The 24,833-nt window shown below is 45.3% G+C and overlaps 1 protein-coding gene across 14 annotated transcripts in view; it reads left to right on the forward strand.

Annotated features, from left to right (window-relative positions):
• The window catches only part of TCF7L2 (transcription factor 7 like 2), a 185,481-nt gene that overhangs the window by 67,503 nt on the left and 93,145 nt on the right, over positions 1 to 24,833 (forward strand). Inside the window, exon 1 of one of the 14 annotated variants that reach the window (XM_019805849.2) lies at positions 2,106 to 2,534. The exons of the other annotated variants lie outside the window; for them this stretch is intronic. Coding sequence (XP_019661408.1) covers positions 2,445 to 2,534 — 90 coding nt within the window. The 5' untranslated portion in view covers positions 2,106 to 2,444. Of the gene's footprint in view, positions 1 to 2,105; positions 2,535 to 24,833 lie in introns of those variants that run through there. 14 annotated transcript variants of the gene reach the window in all.

A 24,833-nucleotide genomic window follows, 5' to 3' on the forward strand; every position in this document is an offset into this window, starting at 1 on the left:
CTTAGAGGGTAAAATGAGGAAGCATGTCCTTTTCACTTTTTTCACTTTTCCTGCCTCCCTGCATTTCCCATTGTGTGTCTAGGCTTTGAAATTTATTTCTCTGCTTCTCGAAATGCTTGGCAGGGCTGCCACTTTTTTTTTTTTTTTTTTTAAAGCTACAGAGAAAGGACGTTATCTTTAAAATCTCTCGGAGGCTTTTTTCTCTTTGAGCGGAGAGAAGGTGCCATTCTTAGAAGTGGTTCAGAGTGGACACAGCCCCTTGTGGGTGTGGATGGGGGTTGCGGGCCCGCTCTGGTGACCATCGCCCAAGGGTGAGAGTGGGGCTTATCCACTTCCAGAAAGCTCCATGATGCTGCCTTCCCACGTAGCCTACAGGGCCAGTTGCCCCAGGGTAGACCCTAAGTATACTTATTTTCATGTTTGGAAATGAACAATTTGAGGAGATGGAAAGACATTTTATCCAGAGCCAGTGTGGATTTTAGGAAAGGGGAGTGCAAGGGGACTTGGGTTCCTTTATCCTCTGCTGTCTCAGAAGGCGTGTATTCCACAGCCACCACTTGGAGCACACTTCAGATGGAGACCCTTGTCCCAGGGAGCCGCAGCTACAGCTTTCGTGCTTTCTGCTGTGCTCCTGGGGACCGGGGAATGGCCACTGCATAGAGGTTCTAGGCTGTGGAGGAGGGTGGGCTCTGGGAGCGGGACAGGGAGAAAAGGCCACCGCTGGGCTAAAAGGAAACCAAATTTGTGAAATATTTAATGCTGTGGCAACTGAATGATGTCTTTGGTTATCCGGATTACCCCGTAATCGTGCATTTCTGCAGTCTTCACCTGACACTAAGGGGTGAGGAGAGGGTGCTAGCGTGGGTGGGGTTGGTAGAGGGACATGGGCAGGTCGCATAGAAGAAAGGCTGTGGTTGTTGACCTCTGCATCCATCCAGCGGTCTCATACAGTTTTGGGAATAGAGGAGTCCTACCTTGGGACCATGAATGGATGATTCCCTTTTCACTGGACATAGGGCATTGTGTCAACTAAAATCAGTTTGGCGGGCACGGGGTGTCTGTATTTATAAACAGCACATTCGGTGATGGCTGACGTATCACTGGGGTCTGTGTATAGCTCAGCATTGGCCCAGAGAGTCTGGGTTTGTTCAGCTCTGCTGGTGGATGGCTTACTCTCCTCCATACCCTGGACTCCTCCTCTCATTTTGTTTTTCATTCTCTTAAAGAAAACATTGTCACATCACATTGTTTCATCAGACATGTTTCAAAATAATTGTCTAAGGATTGCTTCCTAATTTCTCCGAAATTTGGGTTTATTGTAATTTCTGGGCCAAGTTATTTCATAATTATTTCTGTTTTCTTCTGAAACTAGAGAAGTGTTCAGTGTTTGTTAGTAATCATTAGAGACTATCCCTATCACCGGTTGCTAAGAAAATAACTTTCTCTAGTACCCATTTGGGGCAGAATTATCACATGGGAATTTAAACCAACGCTTTTTGTCAGAATATTTTGATCTAGATTTTTTGTCACGTGGTACATGGTTTACCACAGTATAAAAAAGTGGATGTGTAGAATAAATATTCTTAACAAGTAGAGTTCAATTGATCAAATAAAACTTAAATTAAGAAGCAAGCCCCGCCCATTGTAGTTACCGTAACTGATACTGCGTCTTGTTTATTAAAATCCAGCGGTTCCTCATCTGTGTTCAGGAGAGAGGGGAAATCATTCCCCAAGGTGCTGTCTTGATTTTTTTTTTTTTTGTTTGGCCAGCCAAAAAATAGGAATTTACACAACAGATCCATCTCTCCCTCCCTCTCCTTTGCTTTCTCTCTCCCCCTTCTTCCCTCCCCACACCCCTGAGAAATTCAGGTTCCAGGACCCTCTCCTTTTCCTGGCCTCCCCAGGCCCATTTTCTGATTCACGGTTATAGCTCCTATTTCATTCTCTATGGTGTTTTAAATTTACACTTTTTAATTCTTTGCATGTGCCGCGCCCCCCCCCCCGCCCCCGCCCCGCGAGGGCCAAGCAGGCAAGTTGTGCTAAGTGGTGGTACTTGAGTCTTGGCCCATTTGCCTCCAGCGGTCCATTAGCTGTGGGGTTAGGCGCGCCCCCCCCACCTTCTTTGCTATACAAGGACTTTCATTTAATTTCCTTTGTACCCAGCAACAAAAGATTCTGTACCAAAAATGGTGGTATCTTGGTACAGTATGTATCTTACAAGATGGCAAAAGGCTTCAAAAGTTCCTACCATTTTATCTTGGGGGCTTCCTTTTGAAGTCGAGGTGGAATTTTACCTTGGGGTGAATTTCTAGTCGTTCCTGGTCTTGTGTGTTTTGTTGTGTAATGAGCACTGAGGTATGGGATAAGAAAGCAGTCTGTATCCCGAGGAGCAAAGCCTGCCAGACTGTGGTGGTGTACTTTTTTTTGTTGTTGTTATTGCTTAAATGCTGAAAGAGGGCAGAAAACTTATGAAATACAGCGTGATGGGAGAGCTTCAAGCAGGGTCTCTGCTGGCCTGCGTTGAGCATTTTCAAGTAAGTTCAGAGGGCATGGCGAAACTTTTGGTTTTTGTGTCTGAAGAGTTTGGGGGAAAGGGGCACCTATTCATAGTTAATAAGAAAAACTACTTTGAGAACATCAAGTTGGTTATTAAACACATGTGAGTGTTTCGATGGATTATTTGGCACGGGCTCTCTTCTCGTCTGCTCTGCCGGGTGCTTGTTGATAGTTGCCGTGTGCTGGGAGGTTCTCCTGTGCTAGATGCTGAGGCCCAGCAAAACCGCTGCAGCCCCCACCTGTGCCAGGTGCCAGGGGAGTAGAGGTCCTGTGACAGTGTGACAGGGACATGGGATTTCCACCAAGACGTTGGTAAGGATTACAGGCTGGGACAACCCCCTGATTAACTGGCATATAAAATGAGATGTCAAGGATCCGTTAGAGTTAGCCAGATAAAGGAATGAGAGAAAGAAGGAGTGGGAGATGGGAGAACATTCCAGGCAGAAGGAAAACCATGTATGCTGTTCCTAAAAGGAAAAAGATGTTGGCTGTGGGAGAAGTGGAAAGCCAGCTCCAAAGGCCGTAGGTCTTGAGGGACGAGGAAGAGTGGCCTGGGGGAGGACAGGGTGAGAATTTGGTGTTTGATTCGCACCACTGGGGGAAGTCCCATGAGCGGTTTGGCTCCTGTTAAACTGCTGGCTGTGGGGATAATGGAGAGGTTGGACAGATTTGGAGGGAACATCAGCAGAATTTACCGATGGGTCACATGTTGCCATTGAGGGAGAAAGAAGAGTCAAAGGTAGGTGGGTGGGCATGCCGCTCACTGAATGGAACAAGTTTGGGGTGGGAGAGTTGTATTTTTATTATTTTTTTTTCATTTTTATTTTTTTTAATCCTAGCTTTATTAAGATGTAACTGACCTATAACATTGTATGAGTTTAAGATGTACAGTGTGTTAGTTTGAGACACTTCTCCATTAGAACATGATTATCGTCCTAGGTTTAGCTAATATCCCGTCACATAATTACCATTTCTTTTTTGCCGTGAGAACATGTGAGATCGATTCTCGAGGTAACACAAGTATATAAGGGAGAGTTACCATGCTGTACTGTAGATCCCCGGAATGTGTTCATTTTGTAACTGGAAGTTCGTACTCTCTGACCAACATCTCCCCATGTCTGCCACCTCCCAGCCTCCGGTAACCACCTCTTTACTCTGTTTCTGTAAGTTCAGCTTTTTTTAGATTCCAGGTATAAGTGATAGCATCAGGTATTTGTCTTTGATTTATTTCACGTAATGTAATACCTTCAGGGTCCATCCATATTGTCACAAATGACAGATTTCCTTCTTTCTTATGGCCCAATAATATTCCATTGTATAAATATGCCACTTTAAAAAATCCATTTATCTGTTGATGGACACCTCGGTTGTTTCAGTGTCTTGGCTGTTGTGAATAATGCTGCAACAAATATGGGAGTGTCAATGTTTCTTTGAGGTCCTTCTTTCATTTCCTTTGGGTATCTACCCAGGAGTAGAATTGTTGGATCAAAGGGTAGTTCCTTTTTAATTTTTTGAGGAATCTCAGTACTGTGTTCTGTAGTAGCTGTACCAAATTCCGTCCCCACCAGTGGTGCACAGGGTCGCCTTTTTCCCACATCTTCACCAGCACTTGTTATGTCTTGTCTTTTGATGGTAGCCTTTCTGACAGGTGTAAGGTGGTATCTCCTTACGCTTTTCCCTGATGATTAGTGATGTTGAACAGCTTTTCATGTACTTGTTGGTTTATTTCATTTACTGTCTTTGGAAAAATGTCTTCAGTTCAAGAGTTGCCTTTTTAGAGAGATTGAGATCCTAGGTTTCATGACCTCCACAGCAGTATGAAATGGGAACAATCTGAACTTTTAATTAGTCCCTTAAAAGTAATGTTGATGGTCTGTTAAATTTAAATTTATTTAGAATATACTTAGGGTAGGGTAGAGAATTCTCCCTTTCCTTCTCCCAAATTTAGATAAGTAGCTTTTATTGGTCTTTCCCTTGGCCTTGCATTTACCCTTGATCAATCATGGATTCATTCCCGGATTCCCCCAAATATTTAGTGGTTGCTTACTGTGTGGGAAACAGTGTTCTAGACTCTGGGAGAGGGTGGAGTCGCTGACCAAGGATTATAATAATAGCAAATCAGCCAGTAACACTTCCTACGTGCCCAGCATTGTTCTAGGGGCTTTACTGATGTTCTGTGACCCCTATTTCACAGAGGAGGAAGTAGGCAGGCACAGGGTGGTTAAGTGTTTGCCCGGTTGTGGGAGTCAGGATGTGAGACTGGGCAGCCAGAGCCTGCCATCCTCTCAGCCCCTGACCACAATGATATGGGGGGAAAATGAACAGACAGGCACAGTGTGGTGTGCCCAGCGCTGCTGGGGGGTGGGGGACACGAAGAGCCGGACGGGGCGGACATGGCTCAAGGAGAATCCGCTGCTGCCACTGGACAGTGGGACGTGAGGTTGGCCAGGATTTGGTTTCTGGATGTCCTTTAAGTGGGTACTGCAAAGGTAGGTGCTGGCACATTGTGGGCAGGGGGGGCATGCTGCCCCGGGGCAGGTGAACTGGGTGATGAGAGGGTATGAACCTGTGCTGATTTCCTAAAAGCTTTTCCCTGTGCACCATCTCCACTCCCTCCGTTGCGTATATACTTTCCCCTTGGTTTGTCTTTTTCCCCATTTATCTGTGACTCAGCCAGACTTTCTAGAATACTTGGCATGTGTTTCCTAGCAGCGGCTGAGTCAGAGCTTTCCCATTTCACAGACGGAACTGCGGTAAGGGTGTATATTTTGTCTGAGATCTGAAGTGAGCCCGTGAGCACTGCAAAAATACAGTTGGTTTTGTGAGGAGAGCTGCGACTGTTTAATACTGAGGAGCAGGCCACCAGGTTTTCTTTTTTCAGTCCTGCTCCGAGGAGAGAGTGGAGTCATTCAGCCAAAACGGTCTCTAGTTAAAAGTCCAAGCTTCCTTCTCTTTCCAGAAAACGCTCTATAATGAGGGATTCCGAAGTTCCCGAGGTTTGAGTTGACGGCGTGGCCGCTGAGTGCCGTGGCGATGGAACATCTTCTCCCAGGGAGGATTGTGTGAGCTCGGTTGTATCCCCTTCAGATTAGAATCAAAGAAAGTTTCACAACCTGCCATCACATGTCCTGTCACCCACTGCTGTCCCTTCTGTTGTTGGATCACTGTCCAGAAGTGGTCTGTTGGCCACAGTGTTCCTGAACACAGAGATGGGGAGTCCGTCTCCTCATACAGACCATTTCCTTTGGGGTCACCATGGGCTCTTAGAGTTCTGACTTTCTGTTGTGCCGAAGGGTCTCTCCTTGAAATGCCCACTCTCGGAGGTGTGTTTCAACATCCTGTTCCGCTCATGCTTCCGCTTACGGATCTTGGAAATTTGAAGGTGGCTATTGTACGTTCTTCCTTCATCACCAAGTCTTCTGTTCAAGATTATCCTCCATTGTAATGCTTATCTTCAGCGACTGATCCCCAACTGTTTAAGGATGGGAATTACAACCTTTCCTTTAAAAAAAAAAAAAAAAACCAACACCTTACCCCTAAAGCCAGTGAAAGTAATGCTTAGACATGGTTTTCCTCATTCATAAAATTTGTGTTCATTATAGACAGTTTGGAAACTGGCCCATAATCTGGCCACTCAGAGATTACATTATGAACAGTTTGGCATATTTGGTATATTTGCTCCTGAGACTTTTTCCTGAGTGCATTAATATTTATATTTGTTTTTGACATTCTTGAGCTTATAGTAGTGCTCAATATTTGCTGCCTTCTATTTATTTTAAAGGAAAATTGCTGTAATAAATAAGCGCTTCCCATGTCATTAAAATTCTTAAGGATTTTAAATGATCACAGAGCAGCCCATAATAAGCTCATACACCCATTTGCTTGACCAGTGCCACACTGTTGGGCCTTTAGAGTACCCTGTGCCTTTTGTTTCTACTGTTCTAAATAATCCTGTGATGAACATCTTTGCCCATAAATCTTTATGCCATCCTCCCCCGCCCCGTTCCTTTATTATTTCTTAGGACAGATTCTTAGGAAGACAGGTAAAAGAGAACAAAATCTTTAAAAATTTCTTGTTACATAGCTGCAAATATTTTCCTGAAAGGTCTCAATTTTTACAGTTATCAGCGTGTAAGAATTAGATTCACCACGATCAGAGTGATTTTAATGTCTCTGGGGAATTTAACAAAAGGAAAGTTTCAGGCTTTCCTGGAAGAATATTACCTGTATTCTGCTGAGCTCCAGAATAGAGACCCACCCAACCCATCCACCTTGGCTTTCCCAGGTCCTTTCACCTTCAAAACAGACAAAAAAAAAAAAAAAAAAAAAAAAGGATTGTTTCATAAATGGTTGGAAGTTTTAAAGCCAGCTGACATTATCATGGTTTTATAGAATTATGTATATTCATTTTTGATAGTTCACACTGTAACCTTTTATACTTTATTTTATTTTACTTTTTCAATTAGCCGTCGAAATAACAAATGGAGACCCATCCATGTCTGTATAATTCTACCTCATTCTTTTTTAAACTGCTGCCTGGTATTCTATATTATATGCATATCACTGATTAATCAGTTTGCCAATTGATGAGCAATTACATTTTCAGTTTTTAAGTATTCTTTTTTTTTTTTTAAGATTTTATTTATGCATTTGAGAGAGAGAGAGAGAGCACAAACAGGGGGAGAGGCAGAGGGAGAGAGAGAAGCAGACTCCCTGCTAAGCTGGGAGCCCAACCTAGGGCTCGATCCCAGGAGCTGAGCTGAAGGCAGATGCTTAACCATCTGAGCCACCCAGGTGCCCCCTACACTGTAACCTTTTAGATGCCCCTTATTCATCCCCTGAATCTATGCAGCACATTTAGGGCTATTTTAGAGGTCTTGGAGTATGCTTTTATAACCTCAAATAACTGTACAGTTGTTTTTCTTTTGTTGTTGTTTTTTAAGTTTTAGTATCTCTTTTTCTTTAATGGCATATTATCGGGCAGATAGTTACGAAGTATTTGATGCTGTGTGTGAGCTTGGTGAGGAATAGGACTCAGGGGCCGCCTGGCTGGCTCAATCAATAGAGCATGGGACTCTTGATCTTGGGGTTGTGAGTTTGAGCCCCACGTTGGGTGTAGAGATTACTTAAAAATTGAATCTTTAAAAACGAAACAAAAGAAGGGACTACGCTTCTGGATTATGTCTCTGGGAAAACATACTTACTTGTCAAAGATGTTATTTATTGCTGTGTTTAAGATCACAGTGAGTGCGAGTCTGGCAGCCTCTGATCATCCTTGACCATTTCTCAATGCTGTGTCTTGTGCTTGGAGGAAAAGTCTTTGGCAGCTCTGGGCTAGCATTTCCTGATATTCATCTCACCGAGTGTTAGTAAGGTTACTGGAAAAAGGGTTCCCTCCTAGAATAGGTTTAGGGAAGCACTGGTTATGCACAGTCAGCAAGTTTCTTTAGGGCAGGATCTTGAGTCTTCTGGATGCTTGGACACTCAGGGGGTAGTTCCTAACGCTTGCCCGACCCCAGAATGCCTCTCGGCATCTTTAGGGACAGGACTGGAGCAGACCCTGGAAAGTTGTTTTAGTTTCAGCACCTGCTGTGTTTACCAAGCGTGGGAGCCTGTTTTAAATCAACACGGATCTACTTAGAGTTCAACTCATGGTTTTAGCCTATGTTTATCTTTCCAGTAAATAAAACAAAAGTATTCACTTGGCACCCATCCTGTCCTGCTTGTCACTTCTTGCCTTGCTGATTAGCTCTATGTACGGGGCTTGGGCTTCCAACCAGATTGTAAGTTTCTTGAAGCCAAGGAGGCCCACGGTTTCTTTTTTTTCCGTGTGTTTTTCCCCTGTCCTACTGTGGTGCTTCGTTAATTAAGCAGAAAACCAATTTCTGGTGAGGGGCATGAGTTGACTTTGTCCGGAACGAGTGCGATTTCGTTGTTACCTTAGACTGCTCAGAGTCAATCCTGGTTAGCACGAGAGCTTGTCCACGTGTATGCTTTCTACCTGATGTGGGAGCATGTTTTGGAGAAGCATAATTTTGGGTTATGACATTGTGCCTGGTTTGCCAGTAACCTGATAATCCACCCTTATACATTCCAGCTTGCATCGGAGCGTGTCAAATCGCCGCAGTGGTGGTTAAACATGTGGAACATGGTTAACACAGAAGCTCCAGAAGGTCAGGCTCGTAGGGTTTCTATCTCTCTCCAATCTTGATTTAAATGGACTGTTCCTAGGAATCTTGACATGGCGTGCCTGAACTTTTTAAGAAAGTGTCCAATTGGGAAATCCAGGGCTTGAGTATTTATTACAGGAAATGGGTATTTTCAGCAATGATGTTGTAGGGTACACGGGTGATTTTGTGATTGGCTTGTTAGTGGCTTGCAGGTCTGATGTCTGTCCCTTTTAATAAATTAATATATATAGAGAAAACACCTGGATTTCAGAATTGGCCCTTGGAAGATACTGGGAACTGAGGAGAGGGGATCCTAGAGAGATCAGGCTGGGAAAGTTTATTGTTAGGTTCGTTTTGGATAGAAGGATGTGAAAGTCCAGTGAGTTAGCTGAGTTGTCCAGGATTCCATGGGCAGGAATGGCCATATTCAGACACTTAACTCAGGTTTTTGCTCCAGCCCCACGCTGTCCCCTGAGTGCCAGATTCAAGCTCCATTTGGATGCCAAGTACACATAGGAAAATTAGCACGTCCAGAATCTAACTCTTTATTTTCACCCCCTCCCCACCGTCAAACCTGTTGCTGTCTGTGTTCAGCATCACAGTAAAAATGAACAACACGCACCAATTGCATAGGCCTCAAACCTTGGAGATCGTCATTGACTCCTCTTTTGCTTTCACACCCCACGTTCGACCCCTTGGTCTATCCTGTGGGCTTATAATCCATCGGCATATTGTGTCAGCGTTGCCCTCAAAATATTAAGGAATCTGAGCCCTTTTCACCACCTGCACCGTTACCAACCGGATGACCATCATGGCTCACTTGGATGTCTGGAGCGTCCGCCCTGGCCTCCCCCCTACTTCTACCTGCGTGACTTCCCCTCTTCTGTCCTTGGGCCCTGTGCTTCATTCCCATACCTGAGGTGGCCTTTTAAATCCTTGGACAGATCATATTGCATACCTTTAATGAGAATCTGGAGGATACGTTTTGTCTTTCGAGAGACCCAGAGCAGCTGTGAGCCGGACCTTGGCCCTGTCACCCGACTGAAAGGTGGGACTTTGGGATTCAAGGGCTCAGAATGGAGAGTATATGAAGCAGCTGGGCCCAGGCACTGGGCACGCTCGGAGTATTGTGTTGGCTGGAGGAGAGAGGGCCAGGGGGCAATAGGAGGGCACATGGTCTGAGTGAGGCCCCCTTCAGCAATCCTATGCTAGTACAGCAGGATGTGGCAGATGTCTGGGTCTCTCCCCCTGCACCCCCACCCCCAAGCAGGACTCAGATGCTTCCCGACTATACTGCATCTGAGCCCTGCCCTTCTCCAAAAGTGTGCAGTCTGTCCAGCTGTATCTTGTCTGCATTTAGAAGCTTGTGAAGAACTCTAGGTGGTGTGATGCAATCTATTCCAGCCAGAGCCTGCCTAGTGGGTGGATCCAGGCCGTGATTAAGTGCATCACTGAGGCTTGTTTAATAGGCTTGGATGAGATGGGGTCACCATGTATCCAAGTGTAGTGGGGCAAAAGTATCTTGTTCTCCCTGCTCCAAGGGTGTGAGTTGCCTGTTGCCTGTTGCCTGTTTGTCCACAAGGACATGGTCTGTGTAGCTCAGGTGCTGGGACGAAGAAAGTAGCAAATGTTTAGGAAGGCTAGAGAAGGGAGGAAGGCAGGCTGCATCACAGGCCTTGGGACTAGACCATTTCATGGCCCCCAGAGACCTCGTAGGGTCGGGGGTGGGGGGGTGGCCCATTATCAATACTTGTCTTTGCCACACCTCCTAAAGTTAGGCCTGCCTTAGGGACACATGTAAGATTCTAAGAGATGTGTTTTCTCAGCCCTTTCAGAGTCAAAGAAGCCAGCCTTGACGGGTGGAGATGGAATATACAAATCTAAAAAAAGTATCACAGTAACAGAATGGGGACCATAGCTTGGTAGAAGGGCTCCTGGGAGAACCTTCGGGATGATTCAGTTGAAACTCAGGAAAAAATATTTTTTTGGACAGAGGTAGCAGGCCCCTTTAGCCAAAGCCTATTAACGAAGGAATGTCTGACACCCCGAATTGCAGTGATCAAGGCAAGGCATTGTCAAAGATCAAATGCGTAAGTTTGACTGGTAGAAACCATTTCCATTTTTAGAATCTAGCCAAGCATGTCTCTTCCATTCTTCCTCAAGCCCCTTCCCATTCCCACTTTTCTGAAGCACTTGATCGATATACTCTTTGTTACCCTTTCTTAAATGATCCGGTTGTTTGCAGGTATTAAGAATAATGCCTATGCGCCAACGGTTTCCAGTAAAAGAAACCAAATGTTAAAAAATGGAGTAGAGTTCTGAACGTGGCACCTGTCTCTGCACCATTGTTTGCTGCTAACAGCATTCTCCCTCATCCCCTCAACTGTAGGGAATAACTCTCTCCTCTCTTGATCCACATAGACCTGTGATGGGGCGAAGGGGAAGATACGTGATTTAAGCAAAGATACTTAGGCTTCTTCACTAGGCAGAGGGGGTATACATCTCTGGCCCTTTGCAGCTGGCTTCACGTGCACGCACACACACATGCTCACGTGTACACACGAGCACACACACTGGCACACACGCGTATACACACCCCCCCCCCCAAATGGAGGGGGCTTATTTGCAGAAGATAAAGATGGTGTGGAAGGAGTGTCAAGATGATACAATTTAATTCTATGTAGCCAGCTCCAATCTTGGATTATCCAGTTCGGAAGCCAATTAGTTTGAGATGTTTTCTGTAATTTACAATCCAAGGAATTCTAACTAATACAGTTTTCAAAGCCTCGGGCTTATAATAAAAACATTGTTTTTCTTTTGAGTTTTTAATTCTTCTGAATTAGAAGTGCTGGAGCGTGAACTGATTCTTTTGCTACTGTGTAAATAAGAACCTATGTGAATGGGACCCACTTGCCTTCTTCGGGAATGGGTTGATTTGTACTAATCTTGAGAGTTGCTTCAAGAGGGAGACATAGTTTCCACGATTTTCTCCCACAAACAATTTCGAGAGAGAGAGGCTTGTGTGAAAAAAAAAAAAAAAAAGAAGCAGTTTCCATGGTTTGCTCCTGTGGTCACAGGGTAATTTTGAAAATGAATTTAAGGTATTTTCATAAAATTCCTGTTTTCATATTTTTAGCTTCTCAGAGTTTTCTGACTCCTACTTAATATACTCTGCCGAAAGCTTTCTTATTTCTTCTGTTCCTGGGGACAATTAAGGAATAACCAGTTAATTAATAGTATTAAGCACTGCTCTTTTTGTTGAAAAATGTGATAATAACCCACATAAATAAGGAGGTGCTGCTTGTAACCTCAGTGATCTCCTCTACTTATTAACACTTACTTATATTATCTTGGAAGCCCTACTTTCTTATCATGGATAATTGGTGGCAAGCTGAGCATACAGGTGTTTATTTCTGTATGATTTATTGATTATTACAACTTTACTATTTGGTGAAGGGTCTACCCATTTTCCTTAAAATACCTGTAAGCTGTGAAAAGATGTGTAACTCCAAAAGTCTAAAACTGTTGTTCCAAAGACTGAGCAGAGCGCAGTGTTTGTACCCAGACGGTAGTCTGGGTGGGGTCTGCTTGGAACATTGCATTGAGAGAGATTCTGAGGCCTTCTATGTCAGGGCTCCAGGAAAAAGAAAGCATTGACACATTAATATGTGTCAAGGGTGAAGAAGGATAGAGCAAGAGACAATAGCGGTGTCACAGCTGTCATTTCCGCTTTTTGGTCAACTTTTTTGGGGGGAAGTGTCAGAAAACGAGCCCCCTCTTGGATCTATCAGAGCCCAGGGAAATGTCCATTAAGATGTCACAGTGAAGGAAATTCTTATGACTTACCACTTAAAAATCAGTTCTAAAAGAAGTGATGGCAAAGAGGAACATTTTTCATCAGAACCAGGAATGAGAATGTGTCGAAGCAAATAAAGCTAGGCTTATTAGGAGCTAGTGTGGCTTACCCGTGTTGACTGATTCCACCAAGTTCCTCCCATGGCTGGGATGCCTCCTTGCTGTCCCTGATTGATAGGTCTTGCAGGACATGACAGGGACCAAGTGTGACACACAGATTCAGCCCACATTTTGTGCATCACATCTGTGAATGTTCCCAGTGTACACAGTCCTATTTTTGACATTTAGTAAAAGAAGGACTTGAGGAGTAAAGCCCACGTTGCTCCCTTCCTCCAACCTTAAAAGTTGCCCAGTAAAACGTCAAGGTGTGTGTAAGGAGGGCAATCACTTTAAAGCTATCTCAACTTTTAATTCAGAAGGGTAGGCTTTTTGTTTGTTTGTTTGTTGTTTGGTACATACCTGTGATGACTCTTGTCCTGAGTTATGATTCGCACTCGGAGTCCAGGGCAGATGTGAGATACAAGCACAGCTCTTAGGCCAACAGTCTCGCGGTTAAGTTTCAAAACATGATGTGAAAAGTATACCCATTGAGAGGCAGTAAGGACCTATGGTGAGTTAGTGAACATTTGGACATCTGTGTGGAATAAATGAGTGGGCAGAGGGCGGGCCGCTGGCGCGGGGAAATGGGCTGGGGTTCCAGAGGTGGCCAGCACCGCATACAGAGGCCAGCAGGGTTGGGTTTGGCCAAGTATTCTGGTGTCTGGATGCCTATGTGAATTTCCTCCAAAGGTTTTGAGCTGGCAACATGGAACCTGCTGGTTATGGAGCCAAGGGTGGGGATTGTCGGGATCCTGCTAGGCACAGGGGTCTGATACCAGAGGCCAGAACCGAAGCCAAGGCAAGGGGTTGGGGGACCTTTTTGCCATGCACTGTCCTGGAGCTTCAGTTCCAACAGAATTGCAAATTATAGACCTGAGCGTTGCTCGCTGTCATGCTGTCTCTTCTGTTCCTGATTTTTCTTTTACTCTCTGACTTAGTTCTGGACTCAACATGTTGACAAGGAGCTTAGTCTAAGTTTTCTTGGTGGAAAGCCCTCATTGTGACATTTAAGAAGTGGATTCACTGAGGAATGGAGAGATGTACTCAAGATTATGATAATACTGGAGGTTTGCTGACCACTTACTAGTTTACTCTTTTACTAATTTGCTCTGCTAAGTAATTTACACGATTGTCCCATCTAATCCTCCTAGCGCCTTATGAGTCAGCTGTTGTTACTAACCCATTTTACAGATGAAGAAGTTGAAATGTAGCAGGGAGGATGGCATGTCCAAGGTGACACGGGGTGAAGCTGTAATTAGGATGCGGGGAGCCTGGCCCGGCACTGGGGCTCTCACCAATAGGTGTTCTATTGCTTCCCTGGAGAGCAAGCATGCAGCCGGGGAGGGGCAGGTTTCCAGACGCAAACCAGGCTGGAGGCTGGTGCCCATCAGGCTGCCACACCAGGAAGCTCCAGGCCTGTCATGCCTTTGTGATGCTGTTGGTTCCTGTTGAGGAAATGAGGCTTTGTGGATTCCTAGGAGGAAAACGTATGAACTCTTGGCAGAAGAAAGGAACCAGCAAAAGGAGATGTGTATCAAGACGAGCCTTCTATTCGGCTCAAATTATACCTCCCTTCACACAATGTGGGTGTGTGCCTGCCAGCTTGAGGGCAAATTACAAATCTTTCTGGTAAGTTACATTGGATGGAAGGCTTTTGTGGGTACTTTTCTCAGATCACCGACCATTTGGTGCCAGGCATATACACTCTCTCATTTATGTTTTGTATAAATTTGGATTTTTATACAGTGAAGTTTTCTAAGATGGTTGGCAGTTGTAAAACAAAATAGTGAGAGACAAAGGATAATATAACACACTCATTACCTGCCACCTAAAATAACAATTATTAATCTAATCCTTTGTGAACAAACAAAACAAAAAGAACAAAGAACAAAAGAACAAAACCAAACGTAGGTTTCCCTCCCTGACGAGGGGATCCACAGAGATACGACTACAGTTATAATTTGGTGTCTCCCTAGTCCAGGCTTGCATACTTTTCCATATGTATACACACCATATATATATATCTACAATGTATTATAATCAGTGTTAGTGACTTCTTAATTTTAGGTAAGTGGTTTCATGTTTCATAATATTCTACAGCTTGTCTCTCTTATTCAACATCGCATTTGAATTTCACCCATTTTAACTGCTATGCACTATTTTGTTATATGGGCATACCAGTTTCCCCATTTCTGTGCTGATTCATTTGGGTTCCTTTCAGTTTTTTAAGATTACAAAGTCTTAGGGGTGCCTCAGTGGCTCAGTTGGTTAAGCTCAGGTCATGATTCCAGGGTCCTGAGATCAAGCCCTGCATTGGGCTCCCTGCTCTGCAGGGAGTCTTCTTCTCCCTCTCCCTCTGCTGCTCCCCCTGCCTGTGCTCTCTCTCTCTCTGCCAAATAAATAAATAAATAAATCTTTTAAAAAATGATTATAAAATTTTAAATTATTGCTGCAGTAATGATCCTTGGGGTAGGCATATGTAGCCACGTGTAAGGCATTTCTCTGGGGTTTGTACTAGATAGAGGAATTGGTAGGACACAGGTTGCTGGTTTTCAACTGTAGTTCACAAGGCATGTCAAGCTGTCCAGAACGATTGGATCAATTAGTACATACATCACCAGTGTATAAACACTTTCTCTCCCCACGTTTTCAACCACACTTTATCTTGTCAGACTTCAAATTTCTGCCAATCTGGTGAGTGTGTGGTGACACCTTATTGTGTTTTAATTTGCATTTCCTTGACTCCTGAGGTTGACGCTCTTGTCATTTGTTTATTATCTCCTCTGTAGCTTGTCTGGTTCAATCCTCTGCACATTTTAAGGAATCAGATAGTTTTTCCTTATTGATTTATAGGAGCTCTTTATATAAGTTGGAGAATTGGTTCTGTGTTGGAGCTACTTTCTCCCAATCTCTGATGTTTTAAAACTCTGCTTAGATGGGTTTTTCAGTATAAATAATGAAGTTTTAATTTTTTTAAACACACTCAAATTTATTAATCTTATCCATGCATTCATTGTGTACTTACTTTAAGTAGTTGTGCAGAACTGTGACTTTGATCGGGTGTCTGCTCTCTAATAGCCACGTCTAAGAACACTGCTTTTCTGTGGTAGAAATCTAAATCAGAAGGTGGATTTTTTTTTGTTGTTAACTAGAATTTAAATATGATTAAAACACTCACTTGGAGCGAGATGCAGAAACTGTGGACCAGACTCAATGGAAGCAGAAGGACAGTAAATAACTCTTGGCCACATATTGACAAGGTACTGGGTGTCGGCTCTGGACAGAAGTTTTCTATACTTGATCTCATTAGTCTTCCAACAGCCTCTCTTGAAGTAGGCAGTTTATCCCCATTTTAAAGATAAGAAAACCAGAGCTTAAAGAAGTTAAATTTACGAAGCAGGTGGCAGCTCCAAGATTCAAATCCAGATCTTTCTGACCACAAAGCTTGTGTGCTTCATGCTACACCCCATTGCCTTCTTGGAAGTTACTGGAAATTTGTTTGAGTTCCAACATCTTTATATGGTATTTTCAATTTGAAATAATTGGGAAGAAAGAGGGGGTGAGGGTGGAGGGCAGGAAGGAAAAGGGGAAGGACTTGAGGTTGAATAATAGAAACGAAAAACCCATCACCAGGAAGGTGATTCAAAAGGAGTCTTCCATGTTTCATGTAGCTAAAACGTTAAAAGCCCAAATAATTGCATCATGCAGGTCTGATGCTGAGTAATCACCCTCCTCTCTTTTACGGGAGGGGGGGGGTGGCAAGCCGTCTGGGAAGCTGTTCTTGCCTAAGGAATTACATTCCAGGGACTCCGAGGATTTAGGTAACCACAAAAGCCATTTATTTCGAGTACGCGGAGATTTCTACCACTTTGATCCCTAATCCATAGCATAATTAATAAATGAAATGTGCTGTAGTACGGGGTTTTTACAAAGTGTACTTTTAAAATGGCTTTTGGTCTGACATGATTCATTTACCACTTGGAAAAGCATCGTCACTTCAGATGGGCAGGCAGGGGGAGGACGCCTGGTGGGTAGTTAAGGGTTTTTCTCAGGACGTGGTCCCTATGTTGGGCCTCTGCAGAGCAGGCCCTTCCGAACCTCTCTCCGACTCGACCTCCTGGAAGCGAGAGGGAATCGGGGGGTCAGGACTGAACAGTGTCTGATCTAAGTCTCTCTGAAGACCACAGACCTCACAACCAATGAAGATCTTGTTGTCTTTGCCTCTTTGTGTCCACTGAGGAAGGTTGCTGTGAGTAGGTGATTATGGATCACTCAGACTGAGAGGCCAGATGTCTGCCTCGAGCCACCCACCTTCCCCCTTTATTTCTCTCCCTCCCACCCTCCCAACAAATACTTAGTTGGTTACCCATGAGGAGACAGGCTGGGAATGTATCAGTGGGCAAGAAAATACTCTTGTTCTCAAGGAGCTTCTGTTCTGCCGTGGTTGGGGGGTAGGGAAGAGAGATGTAGGGACCCAAACCAGTAAGCAAATAATATGGAAAAAAAGAAAAATAATTTAAAAATTATATTTTGACCATTTTTATTTGTCCAATTCTACATATACTACTTCAGTCCTTAGAGCCATTTCGAGAGTAGATATTTATTATTATTATTATTATTATTATTATTATTATTCCATTTTACAGGTGAAGAAACTGAAGCCCAGAAAGGAAACGGCTTCTTTCTGCTTAGCTAGAAGGTCAGACCTTTGCTGTATTTGTTTGGCTAGTGGCCCAGGCTCTAATTCCGTGTGCTCCCCTTCCAGCTGAAAACGAGCAAAGTCATTTCAGATAGTGCTAGGAGGCATGGTGAATATAAAGCAGGACAGCAGGACAGACAAGGACTGGGGGCTGGGGGCTGTTTTAGATGGGGTGGCAAGAGGAGGGTTCCTCCAGGAGACCGGGTCTAAGAGAGATCTGAACAGTGGGAGGTGCCAGGGTCGGGTCTAAGAGAGATCTGAACGGTGGGAGGTGCCAGGGTCGTGAGGCTCACCTAGCAGGGCAAATGGAAGCTTCTGGCAGGAAGGAGTTAATGCTTTGCCTATGCCCTAAGCTGGTTCATTAGGACCTTAAAAGGGGGAAGAACGTGGTGGCTGTAAATGTTACAATCTTACCTTTGGCCCTTAGGGATTCTGTCTTTCAACCTTGGTTCAGTAATAACTTGTGACTGCCCAACAGGGCTTCCTTTTAGGAACCGAAAGAGAATGGCTTGTTACATTCAAATATGCCATAAAAGTATCACCATTTATTTCAGTATCTGATGACCTGAGCTTGGGGAGGCTGCGAAGCTTTGAAAGGGTCTGAGGAGGCCCTTTAGAGCAGAGATGAAAAGGGGGTGGGGGATCCTCAATTCTAAACAAAGAGTCGCAATGGGAAGATAGCCAAATGCTGTTTTTGGAGAGGGTGAGAGGGAAAGAAAGGTAGAGGTGGGTAGTTGGAAAATGTGGTTTTACGCACTGAGTTTGGGTAGGGGTCCCTGAGAATCGAGGACAGTGTGGACTTCATGGTGGTGCCCCAGGACAGCAGAGGGCCCCAGCCCCAGCCTTTGGTTGCTGGTGGGCCTGTGAAAAGAGGGGCTGTGTCTCTAACTGGGGGGACGAAGGGAGGCTGGATCCATGTGGCTTTCAAGTTCTCAAGTATCCTGTTTCTCGTGAAAGTTCCAGGTTTGGGGTCTGGGAGTGTGCGTGTGCGTGTGTGTGTGTGTTTTGCACCTTAATGTGGAGAGATGGACTTGAGCCAGTGGGAAATAGAGAGACCCCCAAGCACAGAGTGGCAGGATTTGATAGGAAGCAGCAGGAGAGTTTTGCTGCCTCTATTCCGTAGTACACAATGCCATATGTGGTTGAATTCCGAAGCTGCTGCATAGGTGTGATTCGGTCCATGCTCCCTCTGCAAACAGGAAACGGTGCTCACTGCTGTCTGTGCATTTCATGGAGATAAAGTGTCAGAAGCAGGGCCTCTCCGTACTCCTGATGCGGTCCCCACACCCAGAAAGGGCAGTGTTGGGGTGTGGTGGGGGCGGACAAGGGAGCTCAGGGGCTGTCATTCCTGTAATTAGCCGGGCAGTGGCATCAGTTGGGTGGAAAATATTGATGTGCCCTTTTTGTTTTTGAATGTGAAGTTTGGGCTTTTCGGATGTATCTCTGGATTTTTAAATGTTTTCTGAAGTGCTGGAGTTTGGACGTTAGATCACCGCATAGGTATCCACTCCTATGGACACATTTCAGTGGAATATTTTCAAGACTCCTTAAAAACATGAGGCTTTCAAGGCTGGGTGACTTGTTCAGGTACCCCCCCCCTTTTTTGGCAAAACCATGCAAACATCGGTATTCAAAAATATTTTGTTACTTTTCTTGGCAATGTGTCCCAAGAAGAAATTGCAACACAGCCTCTGAGTTAGGAGGCAACTTTCTGGGGAAAAGGCGGGGGTGGGGAGGTTTGGAGTTTGAATCAAAAACAGACACCGAAGCTTTAATAAAATAAATGAAGCGGAGCCCTTTCAGCTCACGGCCGACCGTATTGGTGCGGGTCAGGCAGCCTAGTGGAAATTGACAGGCCGAGAACTGGGACATAAACAAAAATGTCAGTCCCTGGGAGTCTTGTTCGCTGGACAATGTCTCAATTGTTTCCTTGGTTTTCAAGGCAGCAGGGGAGAGTGGAATATTAACTGTTTACTGCCCAAGGCTGGCTGGGAAATTGCTGGGAGAGGGGGGGGAAAAAAGAAAATCACATTTTTATTTAGAAACTATTAAACATGTTGGTAAGTGATGGGAATAGGGCAGATAGTGTTCTCTTTAATTATCTGCCATTCAACTTGATATTTTTGGAGTGTGTGTGTGAAGGAAGAACGAGAGTATTTCTTTTAAAATTTGAATGTAAGCCTTGTATATTGTCACTTTTTAAAGATAGTTGCCCTGTGAGCTTTTAGCCTCCAGTGGTAATGGCAGTGGGGTCAGGGAGGGAAGCTGAATTTCGGATAACAATTTAAATTTTAGCTATCAGCTAATATCCTGTTAGTGTTTGTTTCCGGGAAAATGCCTGGTTGGAATAAAAATCGAGTGGTAAGAATTCTCCAAAACAGCATGCATTCTACTACCCATAAATATGTACTTAGTGATAAAGAAAGGGGGAAAATAAGTATATCTTGGAGAGAGGACTGAGGACAAAGAAGGTCCAGAAGTCTATTCACATTTGAATTTACTTGATTAGAGAAACAAACAGCAAAGCCTGGTGTATCAGCCTTCATCTGGGCAAAGTTCAAAACTCAACTGGTAATGATGTCCTTAGAAGCTTTAAAAGGACTGTTGTTAACAAAAGCAGAGACCAAGCTTACGTTTTCGGGACAGAATGCACTGGGGTTGTTTGTGAGATAAACTTGTTTTAATAAATAGGGGTCAGGGGAGAGGTCCACGTTCTTGGAAGACTCGGATTCGGACTCCCTGATAAATGGAAGTGGTTGCCTTTCTCTCCCTTTTAACTTTTAAGCCAGAGGTTTGTAGCAGCTAAAGTCAGCTTTGGCTCCTGCTTCCTGTCAGACAGGAAATCACTTCCTTAGCCAAAATTACAAGCTGTGGCAAAACTCCCCGGCCACACCGAAAAGAGCATGTTTTTCCCAGAAGACTGTGTTTCTAGATGCGGAAGAATAAATTGGTACGCCGTGTGATCGTGGCGTGCTCAAAATACCCAGGGAAGAGTGTCGCTGGAGGGGAGGGAGCGTCCCCAAGGCCGGGGGCCCTGCCAGGAAGGGCTCAGCTTTGCTGCTCCAAGGGCCCAGGGCCGGAGTGGGGTGGGGAGTGGGGTGGCGTGGCTGTGGTGTGGGGGTGAGTTTGAGGCTGCCCACGGGGAGCCCTGGCCTCTCTGCGCCATAGCGATCTTCCTGTCTAGGAATGAGATCTCACCGTTTCTTTGGGAGCCCTGAGGTCTTAGGGGTGGCCATCAACGAAGCTCTTCTTGATTACTTCAGATATTCCAAAGGACTTGGGAATCCACTGTCAAGTTTTTTTGTGTATTATGCTTCCCCTTTCCCCTGCTTTCATCGGTTAATCAAGGATCACCTCCCTCCCCCTTTTCGGGCAAGCCAAATTCTCAATCTCATGGCTTTTTTTCAAGAGACAGTCTAGTGACTTTGGGGATTGCTGATGGGCACGGCCCCCCGTTGCTGGTGTGGGGCGCTTGGTCATTTCACAAAGAGCTCTTGCATCGCAGCAATCCCGTCCCTCCCTCCAGGGAGGCGCGTGTGCCGGGCCAGGCCCGTGTCTTTACCCGGGATGCTCGCTGAACTGCTGCTTTGCAGACACATTGCCTGAATTTAAAGGAGAGGCATAAACTCTGCCAATAAGAAGGATTAACCTCTGCGATGACTTGTAAAACTTCAATCTCCAATTTCCCCCTTCTGTCTAGGTATTAATGAGTGTGTTTGTAATGCTTGCATCCAAGTCCTAAGTGTTTCCCGTGGCCTTATTTGGACAAGACTTTGGAGGAATGAGAAGGCTGTGTCACCTAGGAAATTTGCTCTTCCATTGAGATGAAAGGACAGTGAATTAAGTGCCTGCTTTTTCTCCCTTTTCCCCCTCTGACGGTTATTGATTCTCCCCTGGAACCATACAGTCCGTGTTCTGATCTTTTTCTCCACAAAGGGAATTCTCAGTTTGTTAGCTGGCGAACGCACTAGCAGGTCAAGAGTTAAAAGTAGGCGCTACCTGCCCTCTTGAGAGGCTCAGTATTTTCAATCTCGTCCTGCTCAAGAGCTAGAAGATGTTTCTCAAAGAATCTCTTTGGTGGCTGAGAAGGGAAGAGAGCCTTAGAAGCATGGCAGGAGGAAATGAGAGGAAACGAGCGAACGTTCTCGTTCCACATCTGTTTATTTTGTTGTTAACAAAGGGCAAGAGATTCCTCTTACTGAACTTTTGCTGGGGTTGGGGGAGGGTGTGGGGAGCAAAACGGACACCGTGGCTCGAACAGTTTGGACATGCCGTTCAGTAGAAATGTGATTTCTGTGGAAGAAGTGATTTCGGTGAAGATGACCTTTACTAAGCCATTCAGTGAGTCCCTTGTTGCCTCCCCCACAGCCAAGCTCCGCGGCCGGAAGGGCCTCCTCAAACCCGCATGTACTTGGCCCGGCCTCTGCCCTCACTCTCGTCACTTCAGTCACTTCATCTTGAAACCGGCTGCCTCACCCCTAGACGGGAAAGGAAGCTCCTTAGTGCCTTAATCTCTCTCTCTTCCCGCGTGCTCACAAAACACATCCGTGTGAAGCCACGAGAGAAAGGACCACACCGCACTTCCCCTAAGAGCCTTAGCCTGGGTGTATACCCCAGTAGGAATAGAAGTTAACATTTTCCTGATGTGTAGGGGTCGCTTTTACTGCGTTTCATCCTCTTTCTTTCTTCTGTGGTTCTTTTATGATCCTACCACATTTTTTTTTTTTTAACTTGTTTTCCTCCCCCTTTTGGGGGCAGGTGGTTGTGTGGCAAGTGAAAGGATAAGCAGATAATCGTTAAGAGAAAGTTTAGTCTTTCTGGGCCAGATTATTTAGTTTGAGGTAAAAAATCAACCCAATTAAGGGCCCATTAGGTGTTTTAATAGCAACTAAGTTGTATAAGCTGAGGAAGGAGTTGAACCAAGACCTGGAGGTCAAGGCTTTGTGGTCTGTGACAATCCCCTGGAGCTTTGGGCCTGTGGGACACTCTGGGGTCTTAATAAATGAGTGAGGGTTTCATTTTGAGCTCTTTACTACCAAAGACTGAATAATAAATTGGGTGTAATGCTTTTGCCCTAAACATTAACAACCAGAGAGCGCGAGAAAAAGAGAGAGAGAGAGAGAGTGTGTGTGTGTGTATAGATAATATCATGTGAAATTTGTTGGGGACTATGCATCACGTTTCTCATTTTACATTAGGAAGAATAGTGCACGGACTGAGCTCAGAACCTGGGAACTTTAAAGTTCAGTCCTGCCTCCCCTACTTGACACAGTGCTCACAGATACGACAGTGTTTTTGTTGTGACATTATACACTTCCTGTCATCTCTCTGGGGGTGGCCCTGCTAAGCCTGACTTTAAGAAATTGCTTGACTTAAATATCTCTAAGCTCATGAACCAACCCCCTACTCCCCAATTATCTATGTGACTTCTGCGCGTGGGGTAGTGGTATTTGAGGGTGTAAATTTGACCTGAGAGAGACACCCTCTGTGATGATAGGCTCCTGCTTGTATTTACTAATAAACTTCCCCTTTGACAGCCATGGGCTTCAGGGCCCCAGGCTAAACTATTTGCCGGTTTGTATGCGGGGCCAAGAAACATACTTCTGTCCCCCCGGTTTCTTCCACAGTGAAGCAACTGAGATTCTTCAGTGCCCTCCTGATGGGTGAATGGATGCATTGGTGCATGGAGAGAGGTGGCTCTGAGGGCTCTGGTGTCCCTGTGGCACTGTTCTGGCTGGGGGGAGGGGTGGTGGTGGGGGAACCCGGGAGGACCCAGGAGGAGGTGTGAGCTCTAGGCTAGAGGAAACTACACTGTGTGACGTGATTTTGAGTCCATTTTCTGAAGCTGTCGAATCCAATCTGCTACCTCTCAGTCCTCCCTCTCCTCCTGGCTGCCTTCTTAGGAGACCCCTCCATTGGTTGATTCTGGGCCTCTCCCAAGGAGCCAGAGGCTGGAGAAAGAAAAAGGGGCCAAAAAAAGAGCAGTGAAAGAGTTTTTATTTAGCAGAAAGGGAACTGTGCCAAGAAGTTTGGTAAATATTAAACTGAAGGGCCAAACGGGAAGATTAGACAGAGGGAGAAGGGAGAGAGAGTGTGTGTGTGTGTGCATGCGTGTATGCTCGCTCGTGGACGTGTGCACACGCGTGTGCATGCAGGCACAAAGCGTGTTGTATGTGTTTTGTTGAATGGCTGATAATATGTTGCCCGGTAGGCTCGAGACTGTGCCTAAAAGGCTGTGGGTTTCCTGAGATAGACAAGTCCAGGGAACTCTGGGTGGGAGGAAGGGGGGCGGGGAGCACATCACTACTTGGAGAGGTATTCGGGACCGGCTGGGTCTGGTGGGCCTGTACTGTCTTGCTTCTCACCTCCTGAACAGAGACCGTTTCCTCTGGGAGGTCTGCTGGGCTTCCAGTCAGGTAGCAGGCTTCTCTTTGTTGAGATGTTTGTTCTTTGCCCACCGCAGAGACCCTCGTGCCTGTTAGGGACCGGCCTCCCCTGGGTGGAAGGGAGGGACGTGGCCAGGGCAGGCTCCGAATGACAGCCACAGAGGTGCTTCGTGGCTGGTTTCAGGCTTTGCAGGAGGTTGGTGAACATTTAAATAGTATGTTCCCATCTGCTTTTATTTTTCCCATTTCTGCAGGCCAGACTGAAAACTCAATAAATCGTATGAAACCCAAGTAAGCATGGATGTTAAAGAACATTAAATAAATTACATAAGTATGCCTACCTGTAACACTTTTATAAGGTAAATGCACGTGGGTTATTTTGCCATAAATATGCACACAGACCAGGATTTATTCTAAAGCCCCCTTGTTACAGCCTCTGCCACTGGTGAAGGTCCTACTGTTCCTCGGCCCCTTCCTTCTCTCCCTGGCAGGGCGGCAGCCGGGCTTGGAAAATGCGATAATGATGCCATAAGTACCCTAGTGCAGAAGTTGTTTTTTGTTCCAAAACAGTGCCAGTTCATGGCATATAAAACTACCATGATGCTTCAGCCAGTTTTTCTTTCTCCCCAAATAAGGCAAGCATTAATGAAGCAGCTGAGGGCCTGGGAAAATATTTTGTCATTCCTTAAAGTGAAATCCCGTCCCCTCTCGAGGCAGGCCCCTAGATTTGCAGCTGAGGTATAATCAGTGTCTCGCCAGAATTGCTTGAGGAGCAGGGCTGTGCAATTAAACTTGTTTATTACTGTTGTCCCTTCTAATGACCATTGACCTAAATAGCGCCCTGCCTTCCCATTTCCCCACATGTTCGTGCAAATGAATGGAAGGCTTTGAGGAAATAAATGATGGAAGGATCATCCCATTCTACAGGGAGAAAAGTGGAGTCCAGCCAGCTTCCTTGACCTGCCTGTCGTGGAGCTGGAGGCCAGAAAGTCGGGCCAGGCGGGGGCTGGGGCTCCTCCTCCTGGAGCCCCGCACAAGGCAGGGTGGCTAGCGGGGCCTGCGTGAAGG

This window comes from Ailuropoda melanoleuca, chromosome 6 (assembly GCF_002007445.2).
Source record: "Ailuropoda melanoleuca isolate Jingjing chromosome 6, ASM200744v2, whole genome shotgun sequence".
Classification (NCBI taxonomy): domain Eukaryota; kingdom Metazoa; phylum Chordata; class Mammalia; order Carnivora; family Ursidae; genus Ailuropoda; species Ailuropoda melanoleuca.